At 41.0% G+C, this 26,352-nt stretch overlaps 1 protein-coding gene across 7 annotated transcripts in view; it reads right to left on the reverse strand.

Annotated features, from left to right (window-relative positions):
- Positions 1–21,794: 21,794 nt before the first annotated feature.
- Positions 21,795–26,352, reverse strand: part of Rasgef1c (RasGEF domain family member 1C) — a 78,989-nt gene continuing 74,431 nt past the window's right edge. For all 7 annotated transcript variants that reach the window (XR_005727956.2, XM_005339338.4, XM_021735987.2 and 4 more), the window contains 2 exons: positions 23,039–23,111; positions 21,795–22,541 (listed from right to left, as the gene is read on the reverse strand). Coding sequence is in view for 6 of the 7 variants with exons in the window: in XM_005339338.4 (XP_005339395.1) it covers positions 22,517–22,541; positions 23,039–23,111 (98 nt within the window). In the remaining variant the exon portion in view is untranslated. The remainder of the gene's footprint in view (positions 22,542–23,038; positions 23,112–26,352) is intronic.

Genomic DNA, 26,352 nt, shown 5'->3' on the forward strand with positions numbered 1-26,352 from the left:
AGGAAAGGTTTCCTTCTCAGCCCAAGCTTCTTGGGGTGGAGAGCACTGCAGTGAGGGGTATCCAGCCACCTCCTTATTCCTCCTGCCTCCCTCTGCTTCTGCCCTCCTCGGGGTTCCCCAGTGAGCCCCTTTCCTCCCTCATTGCCCAGTTTCTTCTCCTCCCCCCAGGATGGCTCAGTCTTGACTGATACGTGCTACCACCACCCTGGGCTGCAGCTGTGGGGAAGCCAGTGGATCTGCTTCTTTCCCACAGCTGACACTGCTGACATGGGTTCTGCTTTCCTGCTCATGGGGGCAGGGGCTGCTGGAATCATCAGGGTTTTGCACCTGCAAATCTGCGGTTGATTTTTCTTTTAAAAGCCCTTAGAGTTAAACATCCTCAGCCCCTCGACAGTTTGTTTTCTTCTACTCAGGCTGCTGCACGCGTATTCTTCCTGCTGTGTGACTCCCTGTATTTCTTTCCTATGGCTGCAGTCACAAATGACCACAAACTCGGTGGCCTGAAACAACACAAAGGTATCCTCTCATGATTCTGGAGGTCAGGAGCCCCAGATCAGCCTTACTGGGCTAACATTAAGGTGTCAGCAGGGCTGAGTCCTTTTGGAGTCTCCAGGAGAGGGTCTGTTTTCTTTTCTTTTTCCATAGTCACCTATGCTCCTTCCTCCATCTTCAAAGTACATCACTCTGCTCTCTGCTTCCATCATTGAATCTCCTTCTTATATAGTCATATCTTCCTCTGTGTCTCTTTTAAAAACACCTGTGGTGGGGCTGGGGTTGTGGCTCAATGGTAGAGTGCTTGCCTAACACGTGTGGGGGCACTGAGTTTGATCCTCAACACCACAATATTAACAAGTAAGTAAGTAAATAAATGAATAAAATAAAGGTATTGAATCCATTTACAACTAAAAAAGTATTTAAAACAAAAACACCTGTGGTTACATTTAGGGCTTATCCAGCTGATCCATGATCATCCTCCCATCTCCAGATACTCAACTTAATCATACCTGTTCAAGTCCCTTCTGCCGTTCTAGGTAATAGTTATGGATACCTGGGAAGAGGATGTGGAACATCTTTGGGGGCCACTATTCAGCCTCCACCACCACTGTGGCATTATTATGCTTATAGTGCATCTGCCTCCTTCTGGCTTTTTTCTTTTCTTCAGAGAGTAACTGAAAACACCTTCTCCTGAGGATTCCCAAGGTTGTGTGACTTCTCCAAGCTCCAGGTAAGTGCCCCAGTGGCCAGAGTAAAAGTTTAATTTATCCTGTCATGCAGGCCCATTTCTCTGGCTAGGGTTAGAGGCTACTCCTCACTGCCTTTGTCTCACCACTGACAAAATGCCTGGCATGGGGCAGAAGCAGGTATCTGCTGATCTCAATGGAAGAGACCAATTCCCCTCTTCCCCGCAAACAGGACTGATTGGCAAAAATTCAGGTCAGTCCCTCTTCCTCTTGGGCCTTTTGTCCTCTGGGAGGCATAGATAAAAGTATTTGTCCTCCTTTCTGGCCTCTTAAAGCCCATATTCCTTCTGGATGCTCTCTCAGCCCTGAGTCTTCTCTGGAATGTATAAAGGGCAAGTTCAATTCCAGGGACAGAAAGGAAGTCTGCATTGTCTGGGACCTGACCTGACTTACTCCTTCCAGCTTAACCAGCAAAAGTCCTAACTCCATTGCTCAGAAGTCAGCTATAAGGAACCTCATCTAATATAACCTAACCTAATATGCCTGATATACCTGACGGCTTATTCTGGATATAAAAAAAAGAAAGGAAAAAGTAGATTTAAAGAAAAAAATTTTTTTCTTAAATTTTTTTTTGTGGTTATAGATGGACAGCATGACTTTATTTTGTTTACTTACTTTTGTATGTGGTGCTGAGGATCAAACCCAGTGCCTTACACATGCCACATAAGTACTCTGCCACTGAGCCATGGCCTCAACCCAAGAAAAAAATAGTTTTATCAGTGCTAGGAATTGAACCCAGGTTCTGGCTTCCAGAACACCAAAATAATAATTATCTGTTGCTTTAAGCCACTGAATTTGTGGTAATTAGTTGTGGCAGCCCTAGGAAACTGATTTACTTGATTCTCTAAGGCTTAGTCTTAACATCTATAAAATGGAATGATTGTATTCAACATTTCTTCTTTATAAAGTTATTGAGAGGATTAGTGATAATATATGTTAACATGTTTTGTGAATTGAAAGGGGGCTATTAGAAAGACATAAATTACTACTATGCTAATACTTTATTAACATGATTGTTTAGTGACTTCTCTGGGAGCTTTTAGTAGTAGCTTAATTTTTTTTTCTTGTAGTACTAGGTATTGAACCCAGGACTTGGTGCATGTTAGACAAGTCCTCTGTCACTGAGCTACACCCCCAGAACCAGTAGTTTACTTTTTAAGTGGGTGGAAAAATAAGCCCAGATCAAATCACACAGGGTTATTTGGTGAATGCCATTTGAAAACATGTGGACATCATCCTTAGGATCCCCTCAGTGTCCCAAACTCAACTGCTATAGATTGAATGCTTGTGTTCCCCTGTCCCTCAACTTGTATATTGAAATCTGATTCATAATGTGATAGTGTCTTAGTCTATTTTTGTGTTACTATAGTAAACTAATGTATCGTACTTTATTTTCATAAGGAAAATAAGTTTATTTTTCATACTCTGGAGGCTGGGAAGTCTGATATCAAGGTGTTGGCATCTGGTGAAGAGCTTCCTTCTGTGTCATGGCAGGAGGCATCATATGGCAGGAAAGCAAGTGTGCAAAGCCACTAATCCTATCTTGGAGCTCCACCTCATGACCTCATCTGACCCTAAGTACTTCCTAAAGCATCACCTCCACATACTATGAGGATTTTTTAACAGATAGATTTTGGGGAGACACATTCAATATGTCACCAGAAAGGGGCCCTAGGAAGTCCCCAGAAGGTAGAAGAGGACCTCAATTCATCCCTTCTTGATTTTTGCCTCAGAAAGGAATTTCAGGATGTATCAAAAGAGACACAGAGATTTATTTAAGAAAGCAAAGAGATTTATTTAGGAAAGCAAGCAATGCAACAGGACACTCACTCAAGGGAGAGGGAAATTTTGGGGGTCTTGGGCTCTTCTTTTTTTAAGGGAAATGTAAATAGTGAACATGAGAAGGATCTGGTGGTAACATCAGTCTGGTGAGCTCAGTTCTCTTTGTTTTTTTTTTTTTTTTTTTTTGGTTTGATACTGAGGGTTGAACCCTGGGCTTTGCTCATGCTAGGCTGGCATTCTAGCACCAGGCTACATTCCCCAGCCCTCAGTTCTCTCCTGGAGCACAGGGCAGGTCATGGTAGTCTGGTTCTCTCAGGATCTCTAGGTTGATGTCATCCAATCATCCAATTATGATGTTTGGAAATACCCATGCCATAAATCTCTAGCAATATCTCCCTTTGCTTTATTTAGTCTAAAGAAAATATGTTGTATAAGCTAGCAATGCACATAGGCGTTAATCATCTGGACTCACAATACTCTAAGAATCAAAGGCTTTGTAAGAATTTAGAGCTGGAGAAAAACAGCCTTGGGAGGAAAGATGGGTAGATTCATGGAATTTCTCAGACTTAAACTTACAGTTTCTGTTCCCTTCCTTTTTAATATCATTCCTACCTATCTCGGTTTCTTCTATTCTACTGAAAATTCATGGCCGATGGTCGTCAGAAATAGGTTCTCTGGGAAGTGATTAGGTCATGAAGGTGGAGCCCTCATGAATGGGATTAGTGCCCTCATAAAAGAGGCTTCAGAGAGGTCCCTCATTCTGTGACATGAGGACACAGTGAACCAGGAAATGGACCTTCAATACAAACTGAGTTTTTGGCACCTTGATCTTGGACTTTCCAGCCTCCAGAACTGTGAGAAACAAGTTTATGTTGTTTATGTTATGAACTCTAGATAGTCCAAAGGGGAGGGAGAGGAAGAGAGGGGGCATGGGGGTAGGAAAGGGAATGGAATGAGATGGACATTATTACTTAAAGTACATATTTTAGCCTGTTGTAGAAGCCTGAACAGACTAAGATACCACAGACCACAACCCGGGTGGGTCACATGAATCTATGAGAAGCCCACAGGAGATGTGCATGACTGCTGTTAGGAGATGTGGCCAGAGCTGGAAGATGGGGCAGCTTTTCAAATTGTTGCTTATAATCTCCCAGTTCTAAGTGTTTTTCAGCAAATTAACTAATATGCAACTACCTCGGTGGCCAGGCTAATGGGGTTTTAAACTGGGATCTGAGTCCATTGGTTTGTACTTTGCCATGGCAAGTGGCTTTAACACTGTGCTCTGCAAAGTCCAGCCTGCTGTTTTCTCAATATGGAGTCTGTGGCCACCTATATGAGCAGCACCTGGGGACACAGGTCACTAAAATGACTCCCAGTTCTATTCCAGATCCCTGAGCCTAAGTCCTAGGGGTGGGACTCAGGACACTGCCTCTGCCAAAGTGTCACAGTGGTGGTTCCTTTACCTGATGGATTTGAGAATTTGGCCAGTTTATGTCCACTGTAGGGCCAAGGAATCCCAGAACTGTCAAGCCCTAATAGTATGTTAAATGAAATTTGACCGGAGGATGCCCCTGTATTTGAGTCCTCTGTAATAATGAACCTCAACCTAACTCAGTATGTAAACTACCTGAAAACCTAGCTAGGGATACACTCTTATAATAAACAACTGATTTTTTTTGTGGTGCTGGGGATTGAACCCAGGACTTTGTGCATGTGAGCCAAGCAACTGAGCTATATGTGGGGAAAAAGGCACACTCATACATTGCTGGTGGGATTGCAAATTGGTGCAGCCAATATGGAAAGCAGTATGGCAATTCCTTGGAAAACTGGGATGGAACCACCATTTGACCCAGCTATCCCACTCCTTGGTCTATATCCAAAGGACTTAAAAACAGCATATTACAGGGACACAGCCACATCAATGTGTATAGCAGCACAATTTACGATAGATAGCTAAACTGTTTAACCAATCTAGATGCCTTTCAATAGATGAATGAATAAAGAAAATGTGATATATATACACAATGGAATATTACTCAGCATTAAAAGAGAATAAAATCATGGCATTTGCATGGATGGAGTGGGAGAATATAATGCTAAATGAAATAAACCAATCCCTAAACCCCAAATGCCAAATGTTTAATCTGATATAAGTATGTTGATTCATAATTGGGATGTGGGGGGAGCATAGAAGGAATCAATGAACTCTAGATAGGCCAAAGGGTAGGGAGAGGAAGAGAGGGGGCATGGGGGTAGGAAAGGGAATGGAATGAGATGGACATCATTACTTAAAGTACATATATGAAGACATGAATGGTGTGATTCTATGTTGTGTACAACCAGAGATATGAAAAATTATGCTATATATGTGTAATATGAATTGAAATGCATTCTACTGTCATATGTAACAAATTACAATCAATTAAAAAAATAAATAGCTGATTCTCAGGCAAATCCGGGAGATGACAATCACAGTCAGCCAACTGATTCAAATAAGGCAAACAGTGAACTGTCCCAAATTAAGCTGTCTCCAAACCTAACTTCCATTTTCTGTCCTGAGTGCCCTCTGATTATGTTGCCTCTAGGAGTTCTTTGAACCTGTTCTAGTTCTGAAGGCTGCCTGATTTATCCATCATTCTTTGCCCAATTGAGCTCTGTAAAATTAAACGTGTCTAAGTCTTTTCCTTGTCACAGGTATCATATCTGTGATTTAATGACACAGAATTCTTTCAGAAAAAACTCTGATAAATAATATTAGCTGCCAATTTGGAAGATGGAGGCATTGAACCCACAGCAGCCAGAGTGATCTAGATCTTTTGAGAATGATCCAGTTGTGTCACTTATATTCTTCCACCCTCTAGCAGCTCCCTGTATACCCCACAGTCCAGTCCCCATCTACAGATGGCCTTAGGCCCTTGCTGTCTGGGTCCTTCAACATCTCCGTTGTCCTTCACCACCATTTCTCTTTCCTGTTTGCTCAAATGTCACTTTCTCAGTAAGGCCTTTTTTGACCTCCCTGTATAATGCAGCCTCTTGCTCTTCTCCCTTCTGCTTATACCAACATTCTTTCTAGGAGGTTTTATCCCTGCTGTATCCCTAGTGAACAGTCCCTAGCACAGACTAGACTTTTTTTGTAGTTAACTTTTTTTAATACATTTTTAAATTTTTAAAAAAATTCTAATTCAGTTGTACATGAATGCAGAATGCCATTTCATTTCATGGTACACAAATGGAGTACAACTTTTATTTCTCTGGTTGTACACAATGCAGAGTCCTACCATTTGTGCAATCATACAAGTACCTAGGGTAATGATGTCTGTCTCATTCCATCATCTTTCCTATCCCCATGTTCCCTCTCTATCTCACAGTCACTCACCCAAACCAAAGATCCTTCTTTCTTCCCATGGCCCCTCCCTTCCATTATGTATCAGCATATACTTATCAGAGAAAACATTTGCCATTTGGTTTTGGGGGATTGGCTCACTTCGCTTAGCATGATATTCCCCAACTCCATCCATTTACCTGCAAATGCCATCATTTACTCTCTTTTAAAGATGAGTAATATTCCACTGTGTATATATACCATAGTTTCTTTATCCATTAATCTATTGAGGAGCATCTAGATTGATTCCACAATTTAGCTATTGTGAATTGAGCTGCTATAAACATTGATGATGTGCCTGTGTCCCTATAGTATGCTGTTTTTAGGTCCTTTGGGTTTAGACCGAGGAGTGGGATAGCTGGGTTGAATGATGGTTCTATTCTAAGTGTTCTAAGAAATATCCATATTGCTTTCCAGATTGGTTGCACCAATTTGCAGTGCCATCAGCAATGTATGGGTGTACCATTTCTCCCACATCCTCGCCAACAGTTATTGTGTTTGTATTCTTTATAATTGCCATTCTAACTCAAATGAGATGAAATCTTAGAGTAGTTTTGATTTGCATTTCTCTAATTGTTAGAGATATTGAACATTTTTTTCATATATTTGCTGATCAATTGTATATCTTCTTCTGAGAAGTATCTGTTCAGTTCCTTAGCCCATTAATTGACTGGGTTATTTGTCTTTTTGGTGTTAAGTTTTTTGAGTTCTTTATATATCCTGGAAATTAATGCTCTATCTGATGCACATGTAGTAGATGTTCTCCCACTCTGTGGGCTATCTCTTTGCATTATTGATTGTTTCCTTTGTTGAGGAAGAAATTTTAAGTTTGAATCCATCCCATTTATTGATTCTTGATTTTATTTCTTGCAGGAGACAGACTGGACTTTGAACAACTATTTGTGGGCTGAATGAATGACAATAGCAGTTGTTCTGCCTCAGGGACTTGGCAGAAGTCCTTTGCCTACAGTGTTCTTTTCCCTAGTTGAACCTCTATTTGGTCCCTTCTTATAACTCAGGTGTCTTTACCTCAAATAGATTTCTCTAATATCTCACCTCCCAGTCCTTTTCTTAAAATATATTTTTTAGTTGTAGATGGACACAATATCTTTATTTTATTTATTTATTTTATGTGGGTGCTGAGGATCAAACCCAGTGTCTCAGGTGCAAGGCAAGTGTTCTATCACTGAGCTACAACCCCAGCCCACCTCCCAGTCCTTCTTTATCACTCTGTTTTACTTTCTTTTCCCTGAATGAGTTGGGGAGCGATTGATCAGGGCCCCAGTAGCAGAGCCTCCACTCTCTGAATGGGAACTGAAAGGAGGAGGGGAGCGCCTGACTTCTTGGTTGTATTAGGATTTAGTCTTTGCAACACATAGCTGAGGGGTGGGTGATAAATGCCAGCAGCCAGTCTCTCCTGTAGAGGTATGTTAGCCAGTGGCTGGGAGCTATGTGTTCTCAGCTGTTCCCACCTGGAGTGGAGTTTCTGTCATTAGAAAGGAAGTGGCCATGGTTCAAATGTAATAATATTCACTGCTTTTTGAGTTTTAGTAGGCTTTCTTAATTTTTCTTCATTTGCTCTATGATCTTAAGAGAATTTCCAGGGAAATTTTAAAAACTAATTTTCACCATTTACCCTTGATTTTTTGGAGAGTTGGTCAATGGAGCTCCTTACGCTACTCTTCCAGAAGGGGATCCTACAAACTCTATGAGATTTCTGTTTCTGATTCCTAGGAAATACTCTTCATCCCCACTGACCTGAGGAGCCTCACATGGTGCTCCCCTCCAAGTCTCCTGTCCCTAGGACATTTTCTCCTCTGGTGGTACTGTGTGACTAGAATTATATTATTTTGGAGAGAGACCATATTTAAGAGATAAATCTATCTTTTGCTGTTCCTGTACTTTCCCTTTCCCATTTCCTTGCTCCTCACTCTGGGTACATAGCTCTGTTGCAAGGCCATAGGCCCTTCTCAGGCTTGGAAGCTTTGTCTCACCTTCCATCATGAATTACTGTGTGTGTGTGTGTGTGTGTGTGTGTGTGTGTGTGTGTTGTTGATGTTTGAACTCAGGACCTTGTGCATGTCAGGTGAATGCCCTACTACTAAGCTACAGTCCCAGTCCCAAATTTTTGTAATTTTGGGGGGTTGAAAAAATGCTTGAATTGACTTTGGGATATGGTTTTTAGAGATTCTTTTTAAGATTAAAATTTTATCGAAGTATTACTTGAAATAATTTATAGTGTTAAAGGCTTATAACAGAAGCTGCTACCCTTTGTATTCCCTTCCCCACTCTCCTTAATTGCTCATCCTAACAGCTTTACTACTGCTTCTTATCCTTCCTCTTTAAAAATTCTCCATCTGGAGTTACAGGATGGTCACACCTGCCAGGAAACTCTCGGTTCAGGCTTCTCCTGGAGTCCTTGTCTTCCAGGAGTCCCTATCATCCTACTTGCTCTAGTTCACTCTGGATGTTCTCCTGCTACCATGTAGCTGTCCCCATAGGACTTCCTGTTCCTTCTCCTTGTGTTGGATCCCATGATTGCTGATCCTCATCATCTTTGATTGATTTCTCATTTTGATGGCATTATCTTGCTTCAGGAACAAAGTCCTTATACCAAGTATTGTCAAAGGTTTGTGAGGGACTCCTGAACGATGCTGGTGAGAGTGTAGACCAGTACAACCATCATGGGGTCATGGGTACCTTTTTGTATCAGTACATAAAGCATCCTCATGATAGCTGCAGAGGATATTTAACTAGGTCCCTATTTATGGATATGTGAGTTTTTTTTAATCTTTTGTTGTCAAATGGTATAGCAATGAATAGCCTTTTGAGGAAATTATTTGAAGATGGACAAGTATAGTGGTTAGATAGAGTACTAGAGCTGAAGTAGCCACATCACAGCAATTACATATTTATAATTTTGATGGAAACTCCTTGCTATGGTTTGGCTACTGTGTATTCCTCCAAAGGTTCATGTGTTGAAAACTTGGTACCCAAGGTGGTAGTATTTTGAGGTACCATAGAACCTTTAAGAGGTGGGGCCTAGTGGGAAGCACCTAGGGAAATTCTGGACACTGCCCTCTCTCACTCCTTGGTAGTTATCATTGGAGATTCCTTTCTCTGGCTTATTGTTTGAAATGTGATTCCTCACCACCCCATACACACACACCCACGGCCCCCTGATGTGACACAGCCAAGGGGGTCCTTGCCAGAACTGTGTGGATGCAGTACTATGCCTTTGAACCTCCAGAATTGTAAGATAATTAAACCTCTTCACTTAATATAAGTTAGCTGCCTCTGTTATTATGTATACTGATGAAAAGCTAATACGCTGCCAAATTCATGTCCATAACTGTGTACCAATTCACATGGCAAATTGCAATGCATGGAGAACTAGAAGTGGCTAGGTTCCTGAGATAAGTTGTTTACCACAATGAAGATGCCCTGCTAGGGTCTGAATGTTGTTGTGTCTCCAAAATATATATACTGAACTTAATCCCCAATATGATAATATTAAAAAGGAGATGTCTTGGGCTGGGGATGTGGCTCAAGCTGTAGCACGCTCTCCTGGCGTGCGTGCGGCCCGGGTTCGATCCTCAGCACCACATACAAACAAAGATGTTGTGTCTGCCGAAAACTAAAAGATAAATATTAAAAAATTAAAAATAAATGAAAATAAAAAGGAGATGTCTTAAAGAAGTGGAAGGGAGTGCATTTGCCTTTTCTATCATATGAGAACACAGAAGGTTTCATCCATGAGTAACAAACTTTCATCTGAAGTTGAACTTGCTGGTACCTTGGTCTTGAACTTCCCAGCCTCCAGAACTGTGAGCAATAAGTTTCTGTTGTTAAAAATACCAAGTCTAAGATATTTTTCCAGAACAGACTAAGATGCACCTTGTCCTAAGGAATTGATAGAGTAGAGGGTCCCTGTTGAATAGCAATGTGGGGGTGGTTTTCAGAGGATCCATGGATTGGTCATGTAAAAATGAGTTGATTCTGGACCCCAGCCATGCCCAGGGCCCTGGAGAAAAACTCCAGTCCAGTTCCAACTCTGGAAGGCACTAAGATAGAGCACTAGGTTACAAAGGCAAGACCACAGCTTTAGCCTGTGACCTGTGCTGGCTTCATGAATGAAGGATCGAGACGTGAGAAACTGCTAGGGAGTTTTAAATTAAATAGGTAAAGACTCTAATTACCTTTAAACCAGCTCCAGGATGGCTCCTCCTAGTCCAGCCTCCAGCCACCTATTGTGGTAGCGAGGTTTATTGAAGAAGCTAGCGCGCGCGCGAGAGAGAGAACACGCCAGGGAGTGGACTTTCATTGGGGAACAAAAAATTCTGGGGAAAATCCCAACCAATGAAGATTAAGGGGGACAGCATCCCAAGGTCAGGGGCGACAATTGGGTCTTCGGGGTAGTGGCCAGACATGCTTCCACATGGACAAGCCCTTGGACTTGAGAAGGGTGATGAAAGCTCTGGACACAAAGATGTGTCTAAGTGCCTCTCACCCAGCCAGGGAGGTTACTCAAATCACGTGTGAGGATGGCCTCCCACATATTCCCCCTTTTTTCTTTTAAAAAGCAGGGGATGATTTACTCTCTGGAGTCTCTGCACTTTTGCTCTGAAGACTCGCCACCCTATAATTACAACACAAAAAAGAATTAACAGCAAAGAGAACAATGCAATAATGTACCAGGCCGAGAGTTTAAGAATGTTTCCAGGTTTAAATCCATTTAATTCCTTTAATATTTGATTATCTGAAGAAGAAGTATCTGAAAAACCAGCTCTATTATTTTGAATATCTTGGATATGATGATGGAGTTCCAAAAGATCTAAGCTATTATTATTATTTTGCCAAATACCCAACAAATGGTTTTTAACCTTCTCCCAATCCCAGAGAGAAGCATTGTACTTGGCAGCTGTAACACACACATATTTATAACTTGCATGGCATTTAAGCCTCTCTTTAAACTTTAAAGCCAAAATTTCATTACCTATATTTATAACAGTCGCCTCTAAGGCATTTAACTTAGTCTCAATCCTTTCATCAATATTTACTTGATTGTGCAGAGCTTTGGAAGTATTTTGGGCTAAATTATTAAGAAATTTTGCATGTTGAATATTTTGAGATAAAGTTATCGAAGCTGTGATTGTGGGTGCAATGAAAGAAACCAAGGCTATAACTCCCACAATTATAATTCCAATGGCACGTCTAGGTCTTGATAGCTGGGTGTGGATTTGCTGTAAGACTTGAAAACCAGCATCAGCATACCATGACTCTGAAATATTAGCAGGAAATAAAACAAAAGAGGGCTGATGAAGTACCAGCACTCCTTTTCCTTTATTATATCTAGTAATACAATTGGTTAGGTTACATTTGTTACATGTTACAACATATCTTTCATCTCTCCATTTAACTTTTACATTTCCAATGATTAAAATGTAAGGTGATTGGACACAGGCTTGTAAGCCATAGCAAGAACCTTCCTTACAGCTCTTGCCAACAGATTTCGGTAAAGGCTTGTGGGTAAAATGTAAGAATTCTGAGGCCGCTATTAAGCGCCAAACATCTTTTTGAATACCACCTTCACTGTAGGTCAAAATATTCCTAACAAATCCTGTAGGTGTCATAGCAGAACTTTTTCATAATTGTCTTTTATCAATTTTTGGAGACCAGTCTAAAATATACCCACTATCTTTAGACACCTTATGTTGTACTGTAAAGGTATTTATACAATCTATCCATCTAGGAAAGGTGCCAAACTCAATTGTAGAACTATTAGGACAATGAGGTATTCGTGGAGGTTTTGCAGAAATGACTGGTTTGTTATGGGAAAGTCCCATTTTGATCACTGATCTAGTATAAGGTTTTAAGTCTCCATAAATAGTATAATTAGTCAGTCTAAGTCTCCCAATTGCTGTCTTTTCCTCAAATGATACTTTCAGATAGCCAGCATGTTTATCATGGGACCAACACAAAGGTAATGGGCACTGTAGCCAGAATAATTAAATCTAGTCACATGATTGGGAGTAATATGAGTATCTGTAAATCCTCCCATCATGAATGAGTCATTAGTAAACACTGGAATAGATTCTCCAGACCACAGAGCTGGGTGTACCAGGGGTGGATCTGGGAAATATGTCCAGTAAGTGTCTGCTTAACTCCCTTTTACCTGAGAGCCCAGAAGGGCAATCACTGTAGCTACCATCATCAATGGGGTCTTATTTCTCCCCAGAAGTTGAATCATTCGTGAAGCGTGTATTATCAGCTTTTTCACGTCTTCCCATGAGATCAGCTTTTCAGCTGGGTCATCTTCATTCTTCTTTGATATCTCTTCCTTTTTTTTTAAAAAAAAAATTATTTATTTGTTTAATTGGTTGTTCAAAACATTACAAAGCTCTTGACATATCATATTTCATAGATATCTCTTCCTTTTGAGGGAAGGCTTCTTTGGGTCAATTTTCAGTCGCTTGAATCTCGGCTCTATCTCCTCCATGTCTGATTGCACGTTCAGGAACCCAGTTAGGATGGAAAGCACCTTCTGGAAAAATTCAAGCATGACCTCTGCCCCACATAATCACTGGATTTGGGCCTTTCCATTGACCAGTCTGTAAGTCTTTCCACAAAACTTTGCCTAAAGGGCCTGTTGCTGTGGAAGACATATGTCTCTCAGCTGAAGTGTGAATTTCTGAGTTACAATTTTAAAAATTTAAAGTAAACAATACATGATTGAGGCTATTTTGGGGAGTCATAAACCTATTTCCCCCTTTTAATTTTTGTAATTACAGTTTAATAGATAAATGAGCTCGTTCCACAAAGGCTAGACCTTGGGGGTTATAAAGAATTCCTGTTTTATGGTCAATTTGAAACTCTTGGCAAAATTGTTGAAAAGAAAAGCTTACATAAGCTGGTGCATTATCTGTTTTAATCTGTAAAGGGCATCCTAACACAGCAAAACCTGCTAGGCAATGAGAAATTACATGTTGAGTATTTTCTTTTGTATGTGCTGTGGCAAAAAATGAATCTGGAATGTGTATCAACTATTACATGTACATAACATTGCTTACCAAATTGAGGAATATGAGTTACATCCATTTGCCATATTTGATTTGGTTTTAATCTATGGGGATTTACCCCTGATGGCAGAGATGGAGTTTGAATAATACACTTAGGGCAATGACTTATGATTTGACGAGATTGTTCTCTGGTAATATTAAATTTTTTTTATGTAAACTAGAAGCATTTTGATGTTGTAAAGAATGTGAAGCTTATGCACACTCATATGGAGACATCTGTTGACAAACAGCTACCAATTTATCAATTTTGTCATTACCTAAAGTTAAAGGTCCTGGAAGATTAGTGTGAGCTCGTATATGTCCTATGAAACATGGTTATTTTTGTATTTGCACTGCCTTTTGTAGATTACGAAATAATTTAAATAGCTCTTGTGATGATGTATATCTAATAACTGAAGTTTCAATATTTTTGGTAACTCCAACTGCATATAAGCTGTCTGAATAAATATTAAAAGGCTCATTTGCAAAGTAATTTAAGGCATGAATGAGAGCTTGTAGCTCTGTTATTTGGGTAGAAGTATATGAGGTTTGTATTACCTCTGTGTGAACTTGGCTATGAAAACCTGCTTTACCTGAGCTTGAACCATCAGTGAACACCATTAGGGCTCCATCTATGGGCTGGGAACATACAATCTTTGGAAAAATAAGCGTTGTTATTGATGCAAATTGAATAACTTTATCACGAGGGTAATGACTTTCTATCTGACCAGGAAAATCAGCAAAAGCTATTTTCCATAAATTAGAATCTTGAAAAAGTCAATTATTTTGTTGAACATAAAATGGAATAATTATAATATCAGGTCTAGATCCAACTAGTTGTAAAACTATCCTTCTATCTTTTATTACTAATTGAGCAATAGAGTCATGAAAAGGAATTAATGTCTTTTGGGGAGAGTGGGCTAAATGAATCTACTCAATAACTCCCAATCTTTGTCATATAGCTCCTGTAGGGGCATGAATAGTTTGAAATATTAATAAATATACCAACTTTTGAGGATTAATTCTAGTAAGTTGTGCATTTTTAATTGCAGTTTCAACCTTTTTTGAAGCTGCTCTAGCCTCTATTGTCAGTTGACGAGGAGAAGTTGAAGAAGGATCTCTTTGTAATATCTGGAATAAAGGACTTATATCAGAAGTAGTTAGTTTTAAGGATGGCCTCAGCCAATTGATATCTCCTAAAAGTTTTTTAAAATCATTAGGGGTACGTAACTCCTTAACTTTTATCTGTAGATTTCAAGGATGGATTGTACGTCCTTGAATTATCTGACCCAAATATTGAAAGGGAGGCATCTTTTGTATCTTTTGAGGAGCAATGCACAAACCCATTGCTGTAAGTGAAGCCTCTAACTGAGTAAAAATTTCTGAAAGTACTTCTGGATTAGCATGAGCCAATAATATATCATTCATGAAATGAATAATATATGAATCATTATATTGGAAAGTTATTTCTTATAGGAGTTATCACTTGACCCACAAATTTTTGTCATAAAGTTGGACTACTACGTATTCCTTGAGGCAAAACTTTCCAGCAATATCTTTTAACAGGTTCTTTAAAATTAATTGCTGGGACACTGAAGGCAAATTTTTCACAATCCTCAGGATGCAACTTTACTGAGAAAAAATATCTTTTAGATCTATCACCATTAAGCTATAATTTAAAGGAATTGTTGTAGGAGAAGGAATTCCAGGCTGCAATGATCCCATAGGCTGAGTTGCATGGTTTATTGCCCTTAAATCTTATAGTAATCTCTAATTACCTAACTTTTTCTTAATAACAAATATGGGGGTGTTCCAAAGTAAGCATTGATTCTATATGACCAGCCTGAAGTTGTTCCTCAACTAACACATTTATTATCTTAAGTTTTTCCCCTGAGATGGGCCACTACGAAATCCATATAGGCTCTTCTATGAGCCAGGTGTTTTTTTTTTTTTTTTTTTTTTTTTTTTTTTTTTTTTTTTTTTTTTGCTGTCTTTTGGATCCAGGAGACACTCAGGGCCCCTAGTAAAAATTTTGGTCTGGAACATTTACTAATCTCTGTCGAGGAGACTGGTTTGTAAGCAGACACTCTTTCTGATAATTTCTTTCATTATCTCTAGGAAGAAACCCTTGATTAATTTCCTCAAATGATTTCATAGAATTTGGAGTTATTAATAATAACCTTATTTTGCTTAATATATCTCTTCCCCACAGATTTACTGATAAAGATTCTAACACATAAGTTTTAAAAACTCCACTATTCCCATCTTGATCTTCCCAGCAGAGATACTGAGCACTCTGAGCAGGCTGTGAGATCTGTCCTATTCCTTCTAAGTTAGCTGGCACTATATGCAAGGGCCAATTCTTAGGCCAGAAATGACTGGACAGGACTGATTTGTCCGCTACACCTTTGAACTTTTTATGATTCATTTTAAGTTCCAGTAGGGGGCGCTCCTGCTGCACTAATTGAGACCAGTACACTCTGGTGGTTTGGAAGCCCAATTTACTTGTGGGTGTCCATCAGAATTACAGGGTAAAATTATTAATTTGGCTATGGTATTTTTAGGAGTAAGCTGGGTGGCATAATTTGATTTTACAGTAACATTTAATTCTCCCTCAAAACAAGAATCCACCACTCCAGGTATCACCTCGATGGCCTCTTTTAAATTGTTAAATTTAAATTAATTGTCCCAAAATTAACTCTCTATTTTTTTCTAGGGAGTGGCCTGAAAACCCCAGTAGGGATTTGCTGTGGCCTTTTCTCAGGAATCAATTCAACTACCATTGATGGTTGTAAAGGAATCACGTGTGAGGTTTGCACTGGTAATGGCAGTTCCCCATGGTCGGCCATGATGATGTTAAGCTGTGAGACCTCTCTTCCGGTTCCTCTGTTTTTCTGGCCAGGGATAGGCTGACCGGAAGTTTTTTGACTCCCTGCTAGGTGGAATTACCACATGGATGCGAACACACTGGTCTTGATCGTTAACCTGTTCAAAAACTGGGAAAAATTGAAACCCGCTAATGTCTTCCCCAGCTTCCTGTGCCTTTCTAACTCCCCACTGTAGCAGAGTAAGGAAGGTCATTGCCAGTTCAGAATACCTGGTAAAATTTGTCCTTCTAACAGGAAGCAGCCGAATTTGAATGGCTGGAGCAGGCCCCCTTAGGCATAATCAATTAAAATTCCCTGGTAATTCCTGGACTTCATTGTCTGACTCCTCTCCCTCAGACTGAGACTCCTCTGTGAACTCTTCTCTGTCGACATTTTGATTCTGATCTTCAAAGCCTCGAGAAGGAGGAGGAGGAGGATGAGGAGGATGAGGAGGAGGAGGAGGAGGAGGAGGAGGAGGAGGAGGAGAAGGAGGACGATGACGACAACAACTTTCTGTCTCTCTATGAATTTCCTCTGAATTTTCCTCTCCCAGAGAGTGATTCTCTATCCCTCTATCTTCCTCTCTATGGTTCTCCCCCAGACTACTCCAGTTTGGTTCAGGCAAAGCTAAGTTTTTTGCTTTGGGCTTTGCACCTAGGTTTTTTGCTTGAATAGAATTTGTTTTTGTTTTTAGTCTGGTTAAAGGAAAAGAGGTTTCCTTTGCCTCAGGCAATTTTTCCATTTGAATAGACTTAATGGCTCTCTGAATACCTTTAAATAGATCTTGGGGGTGGGGCAAGGACTTTGACCCATGTAATAAAAAAGGCAAATCTCTAATGCAGTCCAAACCTTTTGAATATTTTCAATATTGCCAGGCAATTCATTAGAAAGGCAAACTTTATATAATTTTCTTCCTAATTTATCCCATGTATGTAAATTTGGTGAATCTTGGTCACAAAACCAAGCACAGAATTCACCAGCAATTTTTAAAAATTGTAACAGCTGGGTCCTTTTGACCTGCTTTCCCTTCTGATTAATTATTGTTTCTAAAATGGTCAAAACATGTCCTTACACAGCCACATCAATGTTTATAGCAGCACAATTCACAATAGCTAGAATGTGGAACCAAACTAGATGCCCTTCAATAGATGAATGGATTAAAAAATGTGGCATTTATACACAATGGAATATTACTCAGCACTAAAAAATAATAAAATCATGGCATTTGCAGGCAAATGGATGGCATTAGAGCAGATTATGTTAAGTGAAGTTAGCCAATCCCTAAAAAACAAATGCTGAATGTCTTCTCTAATATAAGGGGGGTGACTCAAAATGGGATAGGGAGGAAGAGCATGAGAAGAAGACTACCACTAAATAGGGAAGAGAGGTGGGAGGGAAAAAGAGGGAGAAGGGGAGTTGCACAGAAGATGGGAGGAGAACCTCATTGTTATACAGAATACATATATGATGTTGTAATGAGAAAAAGAAAAAAAAGTGTGTTACATTAGATTGGATAGAGAGAAAGGATGCGAGATGAGGGGAGGAGTAGGGAGGATAGGAAGGGCAGCAAAATAGAATAGACAATATTATTGATGTATGTACATTCCATGTATGTATTATATGTCAAAATACATTCTGCTGTCATGTATGACTAAAAAAAATAAATAAAAATTAAAAAAACAAAAACAAAAACATGTCCTTATTGGTAGAAGTTGAATTTCCCATTATTAATTCTTTTAACGTCCCTTAGCTCCAAAAACTGCCTGGTACCTCCGTGACCCTAAAAATTGTCACAAATTCTGCATATCTATAGTGCGCTTTCTAACTCAACCTAGTCGATTTGACTCCTGTGCCTCACTTCAGGGAGCCAAATTTAGCCTGCGCGATCAGTGCTGGCTTCATGAATGAAGGTTCGAGATGTGAGAAACCGCTAGGGAGTTTTGAATTAAAGAGACAAGACTCTAATTACCTTTAAAATCAGCTCCAGGATGGCTCTTCCTAGCCCCAGCTTCCAGCCACCTATTGTGGTAGTGGGGTTTACTGAAGAGGCGAGAGAGAGAGAGAGAGAGAGAGAGAGAGAGAGAGAGAGAGAGAGAGAGAGAGAGAGAGAGAGAGAGAGAGAGAGAGAGAAAACACGCCAGGGAGTGGACTTTTATTGAGGAACAAAAAATTCTGGGGAAAATCCCATCTAATGAAGATTAAGGGGGGCAGCATCCCAAGGTCAGGGGCGATGACTGGATCTTCCGGGTAGTGGCCAGACACGCCTCCGCATGGACAATCTCTCGGACCTGAGAAGGATGGGGAAAGCTCTAGACACAAGATGTGCCTAAGCGCCTCTTGCCCAGCCAAGGAGGTAACTCAAATTACGTGGGAGGATAGCCTTCCACACACAGCCATGCTCCTTCCCTGGTGCCAGCTGCATGAGCTGAGTTAGGTAGCTCCAAACCTGAGCTGTGTGTCAGTTTGCATCACCTGGCACCACATTCTTGGGCACCATTTGTGCTGTTGACACTTGTCTCATCATTATAGGCTCTGCCTTATGGAGCCCCTGTGGACTCTCCCTTATGGCCAGCCATAAGGACTGGAGCCAGAATGACAGGAGGGCAGAAGCATCTTTGCAGGGAATGGCCATGAGTTCTGGATGTGGCTAAGGAACAGACCGTGTGGCTGTGAGCAAGGCCCACCCCTTTCTGGGCTCCAAGGCTGCAACTGGAGAAGGGGTAAAATGATCTCCCCCTGGTATAGGTGGGAGGCTTCTGGTTGAGTCCTCTGAGGGACCTTACTCTTCCTGGCTCTACCAGGGCCTGGCAGTTGCTCAGAGATGTAGAGAGCAATTTTGAGATCCTCTTGGATGGTCCTTAGCATAAACATACTCAGCCTGAGCCCCCTCAACACTGTGGTCTCTACAGGTCTGGCTATAGGCTGCCTCTTCTCCTGCTCTGGACTCTCCTGCAATTGGAGGTGAGCTCTGAGAGTCTAGGTCTCACCTTTACATCTTCCCCTGATGCCTATTCTGTGCTATGTCACTGAGGGGCCGACAGGTATTGGTGAGAGGGCTTCTATTGTGGCAGAGATACCAGGCCTGATTACAAAATGAAATTACAAGAGTGTTATTATGATAAAGAACCAATGTCTGGGGAAAGGGTTAATTTTGTCCCTCCCCTCTGTCAATCTCTTGGGGGACCTAATTAACCACAAGTCCCTATCTATTGGTTTGTAAATAGCAGTCCAGAGATTCAACAGGTCCTTTTAGAAAGGGTCATTTCTTCCTATACTTTGAAACTTTCTGAACTCTCTAGGAATGTAGCTACATCATTTAATTGCTAGGCCAATTAACTGGTATCCAAACTACAACCTCCTTGACTTAATTCTTACAAATCTCTCGTAGGGAGATAAACTCAGGTCATCTTGAGTTACTGCTGTCTGTGGTGAAAGCCACTTCACAATATCACTCACAGGTGTTTTACTGTTTATTCTACACCTGTGAACTACTTATAGTTAATTCCCTGTGCATGGTTTCTTATCCTGTAGGTCAAGAATTCAAACCCACCAATGTTGTAATGGTTAAGAAATGATGTCAAATTTTCCTATAAAATCCCCATGTAACTTCAGCTCCAGGCCCAGTACTTCAGAGCACTGGCTCATCTGGGTCCACCAGCATAAATAAACCTGACTTCTCCAACTCTCCCAGTGATGCTTGGTCTCTTGCTGAGCATGATTTTCGTAACACTATCAGGAATTGTTTCTAGAAGACAGTCCTGTGCCTGAGGCTGTGGCTTTGACTAGATTGACAAAGTGGGGAACAGCAGTACAAAAAGCACAGTGTGTACAAGGCCAGAGGAGCGGGAAAGTTCTGTGTTTCTTTTGCAATGGGGTTGGTAAAGCCACGAGTTATCTTTCATAAATGCTGATAGGATTTGACCTGCCTCTCCAGCTAGCCCATGACATTTCAATCTCAGTGAGACTGGACTGTTTTCTCAACCTCCTTTCTTCAGGTTTTCCACAGCCAGGTAATGATAGGGAGAACTAAGTTGGAGCCTTGGCCTCTAAGAAAGGAGTGGAGATGCCTGGCTGTGGGAGGCATTTTGAGGCTAAACTTGGAGAGAGAGCTAGGATGCTAGGCCTGGGTGAGGAATTGCATGAGGCAGGGAGAGGGCATCTTGGCCAGTTGCCCCCAGGACTCCCAAGCTCAGAGTCTCTTCATAGGCCCCTGAACCAATTAACTTAGGAGTAAGGAGGTAAAACCAGGACATCAGCATGGCCTTGGCTCTTGGGGTGAGGGGAGAACCCCCTACCTTCTATTTCTACAGCTGGAGCAGGAGACGGTCTCCTCTGGTTGAAGCCAGGTCCTGAGCATTGATCTTGTACCTGCTAAGCCCAGCCTAACTCTCCCCAGATATTGACAGGCAATACTCTTCACAGCCAGGAAGCAGGGACAGTTCCTGCTGCCGTCCGAAGAGGGTCTTTTCTAATGTTGCCTAAGGGATGCCAGGAACTGAGAGACAGTTTGGGGTAGGGATAGGGAAATGAGGAGGTGACTCTAGATAGCTCCTGGAATTTCAAGTCTTCTTGAGTTTGGCCCCAACAGCACCATTTCAGGCCCCCATTGGGAGCAGTACATGGAGTGTGGAGGGGCAGGAGCCTGGGATCATCTCAAGACTAGTTTCCTGCTTTGCCCCTATCTGCCTACTCTACTTGCCCTTTCTGGGGTCTCAGGGGAAAAGGGGGATGGTTGGTAGTGTGCAACCCTAATATGTAGCACTCTCACAACTCCGCCAGGGTTCTGGCTCCTGGGTCCTCCTGGGGCCTTACTGAAGTCCTGGTTCACCAGGTACAGTTTCCCGAGTTGGGTGAGGCACTCATAGCTGCTGGTTATCTTTTCCCTGTCTGTCCCCCAACACAGTCCCAGTCTTGTTCTGAGTGGGTCCCAGCCACTGTGGGGCCTAACATGGGCAGGAACCAGGTGGGGTGGGACAGTGCATCTCAACACTCCATCTACTTCCTACACCTGTGCCCACACCCAGCAGTCCTTAACCTGCAAAGAGGGTGCATATCGCACTCCATAACTTCCTGACTAGGTGAACTCATCACAGGCCAGGTGAGGCCTCAGCTGCTCCACTGCTCATTTGCTTCCTGGTCCAGTATAGGAGGGACTAGAAATACAGGCTGGGTGAAGACTGTGGGGGAGCCGCAAGGTGTTCCCTATTGGTTTTATTGCCACCTTCTCTGTACAAGAGGCATTTGAACACATGCAGGCAGTTGGTATCCATTCACCACAGATTTACTGAGCACTTGATATGCACCAGCCTTTGTCAGCATGACATGGGGTCTATGGATAGGAAATGGCCACCACTTCCTACTCTTGAATGTCAGCGGCAACATTCCTGGGGCTGATTTAAGAAACAACCCTGCATCTTGGTTGAATGCTACTTAAAATCCAGAAGTCAGTGACTCAGAGTGGACATGGATATCCAGGATTTATGAACATGTGTTTATACCAACTCTAAAGTTTACAAGGGAACTATGCAACAGGATTGTAATGTTCACGTTGTCAACTTTGTGACCCACGTGTGTCCTGCTAAGCTGTTTCACAGTCGTCACCAGAAAGTTATCCTGATATCAGCAGGATCCAGAAAGGGAAGGGTGCATGGGGCTGCAGAGACAAGCCCATTGGGAGGGACAGGGTAGCAGTCTGTCAGCAGAATGGCAGGGGCCACTGGTCGGCTCTGACCGGGTATAGGCTTATTTCACATCATATCATGATGCCTGCTATAGTTCCAGAGACTCTCAACCAACTGGTGACAAACTGTGTGGACTTCTGTGGTGCATGTCACTCAGTAAGATAATGCGATTGCAGTCGCTCAATTCTCTGGGAGTAGCACCATGTCCTTGTCCAGGATGGACAGACTGACTGACAATGTGGCCTCCACCGTCCTTAAGGCAGGTAGTCACCAAGGCGTATGCCACCCATGTGTCTGGGGGCCCTGTCTAGTCTGCCAGGGCTGAAGTCCTACAGTAGGTTTCCTGTACCCATGCAGCTATTGTGGTGGGTACCAAGGCCACAAGGTCTTGATTTGCAAAGTAGTGAGGCGCTGCTTCTGCCTCCGCCAACTGGGCCATTTGAGGCGGGGCTGTGGATGGCCTCTGCTGGCTCCATCTCTTCCTCCTCCTTCAGCTCCGGGCTTCTCATGTCTTCCCCAAAATAGAAGATCTGTAGATTTAAAAATGCCAGAAAGTGATGAGGGTCCCAGCCCTGATTTCTCCCCAGCATGGACACCTTCACAGCACATGAGAGGAGGTGGCCAGAGAATGTTTGGCAAGTCTCCTTGGCTCAGTCCTCACGAGCCCATTGCTGTGACTCATTTCTGATCTCCATTCTGCTGTGTTAACATGCAGAATAAACAGGATATGGTATGTGTGTTTTGCTTTCTGGAGTAGAGATATGGACTGGGAGTTTCTGGCCCTGGGACACATATCTTGATTGCCCAAAGAGGCAATCACCAGCTACCAGTGGTCATGGACTTATCCTAGCCCTTGAGTTCTGTCCCAATCCCTATGAACTTGGGCTTATTCTTCTCCCTGTCTATGGTCTGGCCAAGGCCCCAGGAGACTGATGATCAGGGATCTCAGAAGCCCTTTAGCCCTCTTCCAAGCAGCCCAACCCCCTCCCTCCACCCACCCCATACCCATCCTGGCACAAAGACTGACCTTAGAGATTTCCACCTTTCTTTTTCTGTTTGGTTCTCTGGGCTCTCACTTTCGTAAGAAGCCAAATAAAGACCTAGGCAGAAAAGGAAGTGAAATTATATAATTACGGTAGATGATGGTAATTGGTTCTACACTCAGAGCTGGGTCTACTTTTTATTTGTAAATTGAACTTTTGCTTGCAGACAATTGTAGATTCACATGTGGTTGTAAGAAATAATGTGCCAAGATCCTGCGAACCTTTTACCAATTTTCCCCCAATAGTAACCACTTGCAAAACTATAGTATAGTATAGTTTATACTATTTCTCGATGTTGCTGTGACAGCGATACTCATTCATAGAAACTGCACTTTGAATTTCAAATTGTATCTTTTCCCTGGCTAGTGATATAGGTGGGAAGATCTCATTTGAGATACCAGGCAATTAGCTGGGTGATCACAAGGGGAACAATCAATACTCAATAGTGCATCATATTCAATGAATTATCCAAGATATTCTAAACTTTATTATACAACAAGCTTTGGGTTAGATGATTATGCTCAATGTGGGCTAATATTAGTGTTCTGAGCACATCTAAGGTAAGCTAGACTGAGCTATTATGTTTAGTAGGTTAGATGTATTCAGTGCATTTTTGACTTAAGAATATTTCTAATGCATGCTGGAATTTATTGAGATGTAACTCCTTTGTAAGCTGGGGAGCATCTGTGCAGTATATATCACAAGTGGAATATTGATACTGATACAGAACATTTCCATTGCCTCCAAAGTATCCCTCATGTTGACCTTTTATAGCCACAACTATTTTCTTCTTGGCCCCACCCTTTCCTTAAGCCCTGGAAACACTGATCTTTTATCATTTCAAGAATGTTATATAAATTGAGCCATAGAGTATGTTATCTTTTGGGATTGTCTTTTTTCACTTATCATAACTCTGGAGATTTATCCATCTTATAGTGTGTATTGATAGTTCATTCTTTTTTGTAGCTACATAGGAAATGGTAAGGATGTATTACAGTTTGTTTAACCGTTCACCCACTGAAGGACATCTGGGTTGTTCCTAGTTTTTGGCTATAACAAATAAAGCTGCTATAAACATTGGTGTACAGATTTTTGCTTTTTATTTGACCTTGAGTATTTATCTGTCTAGAATAAAAAAATGATCAAGACTGCAATTACTGGGTCATATAACTTACATATTTAATTTTATAAAATGTTCTACCTAGCTCTATACAGACGCTCCTCAACTTTTGATGGGATTACATCCCAATAAGCCCTTTGAAAAGTGAAATAATTTTAAGTAAAAAGTGCCTTGAGGGCTGGGGTTGTAGCCCAGTGGTAGAGCTCTTGCCTAGCATGTGTGAAGCACTGAATTTGATTCTCAACACCACATATAAATGAACAAATAAAGTCCATTGAAAACTAAAAAATATGTATTTTTTAAAGTGCATTGAACACCTAATCTACTGGCCATCATAGCTAAGCAACTCAGCACACTGTAGAGTCTTGGATATTTTCCTTCAGGATCACAGAGCTGACTGGGAGCTGGGGTTCACTGCCCTGCTCAGCATTTCAAGAGAGTATTGGATTGCATATTGCTAGTCCAGGAAAAGATCCAAATTGAAAATTTGAAGGGCAATTTCCACAGAGTGACATTGTTCTCACTGATTTCTCACTGTAAAGTTCAAAAATCATAAGCCAAACAATTTATGTTGGGGACAGTCTGTATCTTGAAAATTTTCTCTTGCCCCTACTTCCAAAAGTTTTAGAGTTTTGCATTTTGTATTTCTGTCTGTGATCCATTTTGAGTTATTTTTTATTTTTGGTATTGTTTCTTTCAATTGTTTCTGCACTTCTGTTAAAAACCACTTGGGTACATTTGTATGGGTCTGTTTCTGGGTTCTCTGTTCTTCTGCATCGATCCTTATGTCTGTCTCCTCTCGAAGTATGACACTATCTTGATTACTGTACTATATAACAACAGCCTTGTTATTGTTGTTATTATTTTGGTACCAGGGATTGAACCCAGGAGTGCCTAACCACTGAGAAATATCCTCAGTGCTTTTTACTTTTCATTTTGAGACAGGATCTCATTAAGTTATTTAGGGCCTGGCTTTGAATTTGAGATTATCTTTCCTCAGACTTTTGAATTACTGGGATTACAGGTGTGTGCCACCAGGCCTGGCAGCTCTAGGACTTTTTGTAGATTCCTTGAATTTTTTAAAAAAAAATCATCATCTGCAAATATGGATAGTGTGATTTTTTTTCCCTTTATGATTTGTTGTTTTCTTTTCTTGCCTTATTACACTAACTATGTTGACTAACTAGGGAACAGAACATTCCTTGCCTTGTTATTCATCTTAGCTGCCAGCAGATTCAGAGTTTGGTGAGAATTAGTAGGAAAGCATTTAGTCTTTCACTATTAAATATGATGTTATAAGGTTAATTGTAGATGTAATTTATCAGGTTGATAAATTCTGCTCTGTTATTATTACCTGATAATTTTTTATTTACCATGAATAGAGGTAGAACTTTGTCAAACACTTTTCTGTGTTGATTGATATAATCATGTAATTTTTCTTCTTTAGATATTTAATATAATAGGTCACATCAATTGACTTTCAAACATTGAAGAGCTTTGGTCATGATACATGATTATTTTCATATATTTCTGAATTTTACTTGCTATATTTTGTTAAGGATTTTTCTAACTATGTTCATGGGAGATTTTGGTCTACATTTTATTTTTCACACTCTCTTTGGTTTTAATATAAGGTCAATATGAATTATTATGGTTTGACTGTTTGTGTTCTTCCAAAATTCATGTTGAAATTTAATCCTCCAATATAAGAGCATGAAGATGGGGAACCCCATGAATAGGCCATGAGGGGTCCATCTTCATGAATGGGATTACTGACCTTATTAAAGGGCTTGAGGGAGTGAGTTAAGCCTTACTGACTTTCTGCCATCCTTCTCTACATGAGGATGCAGCAAGAAGATGCCATCTTGGAAGCAGAGAGCCAACTCTCATTAGACTCTGAATCTGCTGGCACCTTAAGTTTGAATTTCCTGGCCTCCAGAACTGTACGAAATAAATCTCTATTATTTTTAAAGCACCCAGCCTAAGGTATTTTGTTATATCAGCCTGAACTAAGACAACTGGCTAAATAAAATAAACTGGAGAGTTCCATTCTGTTCTACTTGCCATAGATAGTGTTGTCTTTTTCTTCTTTTCTGCTATCTTGGGGCTTATTTTGCTCCTCTTTTTAAAAAAATTTGGATTCGGATTTAGATTATTGATTTGAAACTTTTCCTTTTT

This window comes from Ictidomys tridecemlineatus, chromosome 1 (genome assembly GCF_052094955.1).
Source record: "Ictidomys tridecemlineatus isolate mIctTri1 chromosome 1, mIctTri1.hap1, whole genome shotgun sequence".
In the NCBI taxonomy this organism is placed as follows: Eukaryota; Metazoa; Chordata; class Mammalia; order Rodentia; family Sciuridae; genus Ictidomys; species Ictidomys tridecemlineatus.